At 34.3% G+C, this 11,272-nt stretch overlaps 1 protein-coding gene across 3 annotated transcripts; it reads left to right on the top strand.

The window, feature by feature from the left end:
• The first annotated feature begins 989 nt into the window (after positions 1-989).
• On the top strand, positions 990-11,024 carry LOC101746218 (WW domain-binding protein 2). Of its 3 annotated transcripts, XM_062671237.1 has the most exons (10): positions 2,105-2,340; positions 3,530-3,704; positions 4,141-4,300; positions 4,895-5,025; positions 5,468-5,696; positions 5,991-6,073; positions 7,514-9,247; positions 9,482-9,550; positions 9,748-10,378; positions 10,619-11,024. In XM_062671237.1, exons 1-7 carry the CDS (start codon positions 2,285-2,287, stop codon positions 7,559-7,561), a joined length of 882 nt encoding a protein of 293 aa, XP_062527221.1. In that variant the 5' UTR covers positions 2,105-2,284; the 3' UTR covers positions 7,562-9,247; positions 9,482-9,550; positions 9,748-10,378; positions 10,619-11,024. The 3 variants fall into 3 exon arrangements, with proteins under 3 accessions (XP_062527222.1, XP_062527221.1, XP_004932952.1); XM_062671238.1 differs by lacking the exon at positions 5,991-6,073 and having other exon boundaries at positions 990-2,340; XM_004932895.5 differs by lacking the exon at positions 9,748-10,378.
• Positions 11,025-11,272: the final 248 nt, after the last annotated feature.

The following is an 11,272-nucleotide window of genomic DNA, read 5'->3' as shown; positions in this document are numbered from 1 at the left end:
TGCACACGCACAGAAACACAAATAAGACAGATAATTAAAATACATGATAACGAAAAATCTGTCAGTAATATCTACACAGTGTTTTTCTAAAATAATTGACAATGAAGATATTCTACGCTTACTAAAAAACAGTCACCAGACAAATAATGACCATTTCTTTTTTTTTATAAAATGTGTAATGGTTGAATTTCTCAGAATTCGTCTTCCCTACATTGGGAAAAAAGATTCTTTTTTAATTTCTTCTAGGCAAAAACTTACTAAATTAATTATATTACGAGGGACATAGAGTTTTTTACAAAAAAAAAAACAAATGTTATATAATTAAATTGTTTTATTAATAACTTTGTCCGGTCCACTTAATACATAACATTGTCTACGCTGTCATGCTGCTGTCATAGCAGACATTAACCAATCTCTGTTTTCGTTTTGAATTCAAACCAATGTCTATTTCCAACCTCGTTTGTGATTGGTTTTTGTTTCTTAAGCCGTTTTGGTTTCAAGTGGGGCCATTTTTTTTTTGAAATTTGTTCCGAGTAATAAATATAGTAATAAATATAATAAAATAATTATTTTATTAATTATTAATTATTATTTATTCGTAGGTAATAACGGTGGTTTATTAACTGTTTAGTATCTGTGAAAGTACACAAATATGGGAAAATGAAACAAAGCCGCTGGACGTAACTTCTCGGGATCCTCCAAAAAGTCCACTGAAAAAATCTTAGTAAATGACCATAATTTTACTGAGATTTTAATTCATCCTATATCATCTCAATTCATTTCATTTAATTTCATCCCAATTGATTAGTGTCTCAAATTAATCATCTTCATTTCATTTCAGTCCTTAATATCATTTTTCATAAAAATATGAATAATATAAATAAAAATAAAACATGACTTAAAGGTCTCAGTTACCAGGTCATAAAAATCTCTTAAAAAAAAAGTTTAACAGAGTCTAGACGTGCGCTAATCATGTTCGGAACTGGATTGAACATGACATCGTTCTTTTGAGTGTCGGAACTAGTTCCAGTAAACATGTTCGCGGAACTGTTTAGTTCCACGAACATGTTAAGGCTAGTAGCTGTTTGTAGTTTGTAGCTGTTTAGTTCCGCGGACATATTAAGTCTAGTAGCTGTTTGAAGCTGTTTAGTGCCGCGGACATGTTAAGTCTAGTAGCTGTTTGTAGTGTAGCGAATCACGTATTAAGTTATTATTTATTACACAATATTTTTCAAAAAAGGTATTAAAAATACAATTTTTTAAAAGCACTATATAAAAATAGATTGCCGCTTATGGTAATTATTATTGTAATTATTATTTTGTAAGGTTTTTAGTTTAAGGTTCATTGTTACAGCTGGTTGCATAATTTATTAATGTACTCTAATTACTTTGTCATAATTTCAACTACTCTACTACTTTCATTATTTTTCAATGTATTGTACGATGCACCGGAAACTATAACCTATCAGTTGTTAATTAAAATACCACGTTATTCTGATATACAACTTAAATTGAGCTCGTTGTAGCCTTACAACCTTTTTCCCATAACCGAGATACCGAATAGCGAAAGTGGTGAATGTTTTAAAATTCTCTAATTTTGAATTATGATTTTCTAAAAAATGGTCTACAAACACTTAAGGTTAAGTGCTCGTAGGAATGATGCATGGTCAAGGTCAAAATCCATAGCAAAACATTTTAATTTATTCAACTATCGACTGTAACACGTAGGTCGTAGAGCATAACTTCAATATTAATAAAAATGTAATATGAAAGAGCTCCACACGCAGTTTCATGCACTCGCTCCATCTCACTCCCTCGTATTCGTGCCATATGTCGCCTTATCTCTTTACGTGGACTCGTGTCGGTTCGAGACTCGTTCGGGTGGACTCGCCGCGCCACGCCTCCGCGCCGCGCGGTACCTATGCTCTAATCATGTCCGCATGTCCGTCATGTTCAACGCGTTCGTAGTTCCTGCATAACAGTACACTTGGAATGGAAATGGAACTGTCTGAACATGTTAATTTTGACAACTCGGATTGAATGATATAGTTCCATATGAGGACATAGTTCCAGGAACTATTTAGGTCCGGAACTACGCATGTCTAACAGAGTCCCTCTGAACATAGATTATACACTTAATGTATGCTTAATACAATTTGGTGATTACGATTGATTACGATCGTAAATAACGTAATAAAGACACTCGACACAGGATTCGATTCAAATTAAGTTTTTTGAACCTTAGTGGTTAAATGTTATATATAATCAGCACAATAATTGCATTATGTCTTTAAATACCGCTCACGCCGATCACGGAGTTTTGATACACGCAGGGGAATGGTGAGTCATCTTGTTTTCATATTTTCAGAATGTTCTACGCTTAACTGTACCATTCTTTAATCGAAGAAATACTTTGTAGGTATTAAAGTATAAACAAATGTTTCATAGTTATATTAGACTATGCCGCCACATCATTAATTATTATTATAAAAATAATAATAATGGTATAATGAAAAATATGAAAAAAATTAATAACTACTAGCATATAAGCTGTTTATGCGTGGCTCCAGTTACGGAGGTAACATGTCTTGTCTGTTTAATTCAGAATTCATCATGCCCAGATGAAATACGTATATTTAGATAGTATATTCTTGTTAATAGAGATTCCACCTTTGTAAAAACGTTGATGTGGAACATTATAATATGTCATACTTGCTTAGAAATTATTAGTCAACTAATTATGCACTGTCTCTGTCCCAATATATGAGATCATGATCTGTTAATTTTGTCCCAACCCTTCCATAAAGTTCTTTTGTTTGTGTTCATTAACCAAATTTTTTAATAATCTCAAAAGACTCCAAAATTGCAATATAAGTAAGTAACTGTTAAGTTTTTATAACTATAATATAAGAAAAAATTAAATTGGTCATTACTACCATTTTCACAAGCGAGTGTGCCTTCTAAATGACAAAAAAAACAAACAAACAAAGAAAAGTTTAATTTTCTTGATGTGAGTCGACTATTATCAAAGGCGGCAATGTGACTTTTGGACAATTATTGGTAAATCAGAAAAACGAATTATTGACTTTGTATTCCATTGGCAGTTACAAAACTCTTCTGAACGACATCCTAGATAAATAACAGGTTAAGTATTAACCTTTATTTAATGCAGGTTTTGAACCATATTCTTTGAAGGAGACGATTATATTCAAATCAATCTGTATTGACATATCAATAACATTTTTTTGTCCAAATGCACAGATTGCCACCTTTGATAATAGATGACTCATGTGTCGTTTTTGAAACTATTTTGCAAAAAATACTTTTCAATAAACTTTCTTGTTTGTACAAATAAGGCCGACTGGCCTCTTGGTGAAAAAAGGGTTGATTCAATGGATACTTCAGATTAATATAACACTAGATATTATCTTTAGTGGCATATGAAATATTGACAATTTTATCTAGAAGATGATAAAGAATGATTATCATTATATTGATATTTTTTTATTTATTTACTTTACTATTTCAGCATCATCTTGTTTTCTGACAATGTGTCAGTTGAATTCTATGGGAATGATACACCAGAGTTTAAGGGGATCAAGGAGGGACGGATGTACCTCACTACTCATAGAATGATTTACAATTCAAAGAAGAATACAGATGCCATGAGATCATTCAGTTTTCCTTTTATTGCATTGCAAGATGTAAGTAATTTATTTGTTAGATGAAGAACAACATAGGATATGATGACTAAATAAACTACTGCTGAATGCAGTTTGGTTTTTCAGAAATCTGTCTCTTGTCTGTCTTGGCTAAAAAGTTATTAAATATATTCATTGACATGAACTGAGCCAATAAAAAGAAATCAGTACTATTAATAAATAATTATATAGATAAATAGCTAATATTTGATTGTTATGAACCCATTTTAAATTGCAAATTCACTGCAAATGAGTCCATAGTAATAACATAAAATTTATATTATATAAAAGCTTGTTGCAATATTATGCACCAGGGGGAATAGTGTGAATAAGTGGAATCTGTGTTCCCTACAGCTGGAGACTTAATAGAAGCCTGTCTTCAGCAGTATTTCGGGCAATGTTGATGATTATGACGATGTGAATTGATATTGTTTTATAGGTAACTGTGGAACAACCTATGTTCTCTGCCAACTGTATAAAAGGTAAAGTTCGTGCCCAACCTAATGGCAACTTTATTGGTGAGGTCAAATTCAAGCTTACCTTCAAATCAGGAGGTGCTATTGAGTATGGACAAGCCATGTTAAAAGCTGCTCATCTTGGTGAGTAAAAGTAATGCCTACCTAATCATAATTGAATGCGACAAGTCTATATCAGTTACTGAATTCGATTGAAGACTACTGAAGAGTATGTTTACATCACAACCTTGAAATGATGTTGGGTTGTTGTTATTGAAGCAAGAGCTTACCTTCCATGCTATATCACTAAAAGTTATTGAAAGGCCCCTTACCTCAATTTTTAATATTGTATTATAGCTACAATACCAAAAAATTTTATAGTAGACAGCGGTTTGGCTCTGCCCCTGGCATTGCTGAAATCCATGAGCGACGCTAACCATTCTATCTATCTATCTCTTAGGTTTATGGCGTTTCATTTTAGATTTCGCCAATGTCAAGTGTATATAATACTCTGCTTATTCACTATCAGGTAGGCCGTATGCTCGTCTGCCTACATGGGCAAGAAAAAAATAAACAATAAAGTGTATAAAAGTAATAAGATTTGTTAGAATTCATTAAAAAAGACTTAATTATCTATTGATTCTACATATGAGCAATTTCTTCTATATAAAGCAATCCTTGATATGATATCAAATTATGTTTAGCAATATATAATAAATAAAATATAATTTTTTTTAGCTTCTCGTCATATGGCAGCTGGTGCTTCGCCACCTCCTTATACCCCACCGACTGGACCGTGGCAAGCCGCACCACCACCAGCATATGCACCTCCTCCACAAGGATATTATGGATGGGTGCCACCTTATTCTGTACGTCATTCAGTACATTTCTTAACATATAATACATATTAGCTTAATGTCTTATGAACAATATTAGATATCGTCTTTTTGCATTAAAAGTGTACAATTTCCAAAAATATTCGAAATTTAGTTAATTTGCGGAATCATTTGATATGACCAGTATTTTTCTCATAAATACTGTCAAAAAGCGTAGTTTCGTTTTAGTTTTTTTTTTTTAGTTTACCTATATTCTGACTACTATTAACAAAATTAATACATAATTTTATCGTACTTTAAAAGACGATTAATATTAAAAATACCCCATGTTAAACCTTTAAAACACTTGTGTAAAATTTGTAAGTTTTGAGATTATACAGTTTTAATGGGAGAAGACGATATATAGAAATAATTAAGAGAGCTGGCACTATTTCACATATTGTAATTCGAAATTATATTTTTATTATTTTTCCAGGCTTTTCCAGACCAACCTCCACCAAACTCAGTATTTGTGTCGAATACCCCACCTCCCTACCCTGGCGTGACTGGAGCTTCTTATCCGACCGGCCCTGGGTTTTCCGGGGGTGGTGGGTTTGTGGTTCCAGGAGGGGCTCCTCCTGGCTACCCGGGAGCATCAGCGCCGCCACCCGGATATCCAGGGGGTTTCGCAGCTTCAGCACCACCAACTGGCATGTCTTCTGCTGGTGAGTTCTGTAAAAGTTTGTTGAGTTAAGTAAAGTAACATAAAAGTTAAATATAACTATCATGTATTGTAAGTCATATTTTAAAAATAAAACTAGGTGTACTTAGTTTTATGCAGATGTAATGCACATATATATATACATTGTAGTAAAATGGAATAAATACTATTAGTCTTGTATTAAGAATTTGAGTAAAATCACTTATGTTTTACAACATATTAAAAGAAATTCATGTGTAAATAAAATCAATTTGTTTTGAATAGTATATTTTGCAGTAGAATAATCGTAATTTTGCAGATGCTAAAGCAGCTGAAGCAGCTCAGAGTGCATACTACGATCCAAACAGGCCACAAACAGCATATGTGCCACCACCTTATAATGTAAGTTATTATTTAGGTCAATCAATCATGTACACTACATACTTTTAGACTTTGGAATGAACTACACTGTATAGTTTTCTCGGAGCGTTGAATTTTACTTGAAGAGATATTTAAGGCGAGTATTGTACGGTGTGCAGCTGTCTAACCATTGGATGCGTTCTTGCATGCAAAGTCACGTAAGTTGTAGAGAATTTTTTTTTGGAATTATCGTAAATTTCGAACAGCGTAGCAGTCAAAATAGGTAGTTATTGGGTTGTGGAATATATCCGGAAACATGCTGTTTCACAGTTAATTCACATTTTGTTTTCATGTATTATTCACTTGAATGTTAACGATACGAATCGATACTCTATACGAATGCTTAGGTGAATAGTCATGCTATTGTATGTGATCCATATGATGCGACTGTGCTGGGGTTCAAATCACGCAGGCGGGTTTTTCTAACGAAATACGTACTTATCATGAACATTTTCCACAGGGAAGAAATAACATCAATAATAATATATAAATCTAGTAGTTTTTATGGATGTTCCGTTATAACTACTGAACCATGCATCCGATCCGACTTGAAACTTAGTATCCATGTAGAAAATACATGTACTTAATGGATAGGCTAATATTTATATGAGTGTTGGACTCCCTAATAATAATGATAAAAAATAATAATGTTAATTTTAAATGCCCAGCGAAGCGGGCGAGTACGGCTAGTCAGGCAATAAAAAGGATAGTAGCGAAAATTACAATTTTATTGTTTTGTGGACGTGCTCACAGCCCATCTGGTGTTTAGTGGTTACTGGAGTCCATAAACATCGACTACGTAAATGCGCCACCCACCTTGAGATATAAGTTCTAAGGTCTCAAGTATAGTTACAACGGCTGCCCCACCCCTCAAACCGCAAGGCATTACTGCTTCACGGCAGAAATAGGCAGGGTGGTGGTACTTACCCGTGCAGACTCACAAGACGTCCTACCACCAGTAATAACGCAAATGATAATTTTGCGGGTTTGATTTTTATTACACGATGTTATTCCTTCACCGTGGAAGTCGATCGTGAACATTTATTTTGTTGAATACCTACGTATTTCATTAGAAAAATTGGTACCCGCCTGGGATTCGAACACCGGTGCATCGCTCAACACGAATGCACCGAACGTCTTATCCTTTAGGCCACAAAGACTAAAGCCGTCTAGCCTGCTAGGGTAGCTACTATGAAGCAATTAGCTTTTTGGTTTGAAGGGTAGGGCAGACTTTGTACTCGATACTTAGTGTCTTAATGTGGGTGGTGGCATTTACATTGTTGATGCTTATAGGTTCCGGTAACCACATAGAACCAAGTAGGTTGTGAAAAATTTAAAATATATATAAGTATAATAAATACTTCAGCATGCGTAAATCGTACACGTATAGCGCGTATTAAAATTTGTCCTATGAACTTACAGGATCAGCCACCGACCTATCAAGAATCTACGTCGAAAAAGCAGAATTAATGCACTGTCCGCATTATCACATGAAACCATGGCTGTCGGATAACCCAAAGAGTATTAGACAATAAAATGTAAAAGTTCATAAAAGCTTTTACGTCTCCTTTGGGTGTTACAAGTGGTAAATTAAATCTAACCACTACAACTGATTTACAACCCAGAGAATATTTGGATTTATAAAATTATAAAAATTAATTATTCTTTGCAAGATGACATTATACCATTTTTATGAATAAAGCAATTGTGGTAAAGAAATGTAAAAAATAATAATTAATGTAATCAATGCATTCCTACTTGAAATATTAATTTAAAATAAGTTTGCATGTTTTGGACAAAAACTGGCATCTAGTATTATCAAACACGATTAGAGGATAATGTGTTACATATATTAATGTGTTGACAATGGCAACAAAATTTATTTAATATAGTTTATAATTAGATTATTCAACGCAATTATTTACAACAGTGTTAAAAATTAAGAAAGATGTGCAACACTTGAATTGAATGAAATTTGCACTTGTTATTTAACTATTTATGAGAATAAAAGCTTAGCTTTTCTTTATTTATAGTTTTTTTTTGTGTTGGTTAAAACCTAATTGTACTGAGTGGTCAGGTAGCTGTCAGTTTCTGACCTTGATGCAGACAGATAAAATCTACTCTATCCGTAGGCAAATGTTAAAAAATGTAATGCAGAATCTTTTCAAACCACTCTGAGAAGAAATTATGGAAACACTATAGCGCTTTAGAAACACCATAGCGTATTTCATGTCAGCGAGAAAGTCTAATAAAAACATCAGTGTGACTTAGTGCGAGTTTTTTAACGTTCTCGATAGCGTAAAAGGTAACCCAATTTTGTATGCAGTTGAAACAGCGCCCCTAACGGCAAACGTAAGCAAATGATCCCATTCCATACTACTACGCTAATCCTAATCCCACTTATGACGTGGTATTGGAGGTAGTTGAGATTGACCTAATCTGGATAAAAACTTCCTTCACATTCGTGGAGAAACCGCCAGATCAGACAGCAGAGTAGCGGGTCTTCAGATCTTCTATTGGCCGTATAGGACAATAAAGCTATTCTCATAGATACGAATAATGAAATTAGAATAAAAACGTTTATAATAAAAGCAACGCTGTATTTTCTCGACGCCGCGTTTACGATGCAATAAATCTCACGTCATTTCGGATCCTCCCAATCCCCTAACAGTGCGTTTAGGTCCCAAGCACCGGTCATCGTTCTCGTCGAACCCGTCGCTTGCGACGAAGGGCTCGGCGAGCAAATTAACCTACAGACACAGCCCACTGAGTTTCTCGCCGGATCTTCTTCCGGGTCGCGTTTCCGATTCGGTGGTAGAATCTGCGAAGCACGGCTCTTGCCAGCTCACCTACTAGTTCGGTGAATCTCGCATAACCCCTCGAGGTTACTAAAATAGGTATGAAAAAAAAAGCATTAAATCGTATATTTATAAAAGCTTAAAACTTTTTATTGATTTTAATTTGTGACGTACACCAAAATCCATGAAAAAACTGAAAGAAGACAGAATAAACGTCATTGTTGAAAATAGAAGATCAGAAATGTAAATTTTAAGTGTCACATAAAAAATATCAGAAAAAATATTTTGAAAAAAAAATGACCGTGGAAAGGAAACTATAGTAACAATTCACGATTTACCTTAAAATTTATACCTATGGGTAAGTTACTACATATATTTATTTTACGAGTTAGAAAGACCGGTACTGATGTCTATGAAAGCTTAGCATTATTTGCCACTCGCAAGATTATGTCAGTACGTACTTAGTTAAATTGCCTTAAAATCTTATTCTCATAAAATTTTGGAAACCAGTTAGCATCAGATAAATCGTGTGAGCTCGAACGCCCATCCATAAAAAATGTTTGCTCAATTTAAAAGTAACTTATTTCTCTAGTGCAAAATTCTGAAGTCAGCGGAATACCTGGGGCCTTTGCGATACGCTAACATAACATGAACAAGTATTGTAAGTATCATTTGATATTTTAAATAGTATAATATTACGCTTAATTTACAGCTGTTAATTTTATTGGCGAAATATACGATTGCGTTGTCGTTTCGGTGGGCTTTATCGAGTGGCAAATCACTGAATTCATTGTGAAGTTAACTTCTGTTTTTGTTTTCGTAAGTTATTTGAAGTGTAAAAATGCAGCATTGTTGCAGATTAAACGCTGCAATAATGTCGCCAATTGCGCATCCACCATGTACGCCGTCTGCATCATGTACTCCCATACGGTGTCACCCTACACCGCCTTCATGCCAAAATCCAGAAAAATGCTTAAAGAAAACAACTTCGAAAGGAGTTCGACCTTGTCGGAGTGCTGTATCCATAATGTCAACAAGGTCAAAAGCCAAATGTTCTAGTTGCGGGAAATCGAAAAGCGCATCGAATCCGAGGAGCGTGGCGGCCGTTGAAAAGTTTTTGAAAAAGAAATCTAAAGAGGCAAAGATGCGAAAAAAAGATAGACTGACTGGCAGCCATTCTTATCTTAATTATACTAGACGACAAGGGAGTACTTTGTCGAAAAGTGAATGCTGTCTTGGAAAAGGACATCGAGGCAGACTAAAGAAAAAAAAGTGTGAAATATTATAAAATTGTATTGACCTTTTCGGGCACTGATTTGCGAATACTGTGAATTAGCAACTTAGCCGAAAGAGAACGAACATTTTTCTTTTATCTGTTAAAATAGACAGAATTTGAAGAACAACTCAGCAGAGCAATAAATATTATACCTATAGTCGAAAACGCAGTAATTTTTAATTGTTAAAATGTTTTATCCATAGTATTAATTAGGTAATGAGCAGTTTTACAGTAATTATTATCAACTATAAAAATGCCAAATTTTCCAATCGTGTCTGTCTTTTCTGTTAAACAAAAATATGTATATAAATAGAAAAATATATGTTTAGTACCTATTCTTTTAAAAAATAGGGAATTTCTGTCCTGTTATTTAGTCTGTACATGGAGGAAAATAGGGGCTTTCACTACGGAAATTGTGTGATTATTAAATGTGTTACTGTCAATCTTTTTCAGCTGTACACTCTACAAACAGCTTAAAACCATGTATATCTGCGCCAACATGCAGTGTGCATCGCCACAGGCCCCGACCCCCGCCCTGTCCAGAACCAGACAAGTGCTATAAAAAGTGTATCAAACGCAAGAGCAAATGTCCCAGCGCCATGGACACAGTTAGTCGCGTGGGGTCTCCTTGCGACTGCGCCAGAATTCAGTCCAAAGACTCGCGACTTAGTAACAAACGTTCCCGAAAAACACATAGAAAACGTATTCGAAAAGCTTACAAACAACGATCTTCAGAATCTAGATGGCGCCCCCATAAAAAATGTTGTGTTATCCTTTAAAAGACAAGTAAAAAAAACATTATGTACCTATCCAATTTAGTACATTTTAATAAACATTTTTTTAAACTGTACCTAAATAATTTTTGTTATAATCCTAGGTAATGGTAAAAAATATGAAGTAAATTTGTGATTGTAAAGTCGTTTGGGGTCTAAAGAATGAGGCGCCTAGTCTACTTTTATCAAGTGATGCGACTATGCCGGTTTTTAAATCCCGCAGACGGCCATCAATTTTTCTGGTTTCTGGTTGCAATACGTAGTTATACCGATGGTAGGGCCTTATATTTATATCTTTCTTACTACCATCAAGTATTTTTACCATCATCACCCT

This window comes from Bombyx mori, chromosome 11 (assembly GCF_030269925.1).
Source record: "Bombyx mori chromosome 11, ASM3026992v2".
Classification (NCBI taxonomy): domain Eukaryota; kingdom Metazoa; phylum Arthropoda; class Insecta; order Lepidoptera; family Bombycidae; genus Bombyx; species Bombyx mori.
The sequence above is the reverse complement of the archived record's forward strand: the minus strand, read 5'-3'. Positions and strand labels throughout refer to the sequence as shown.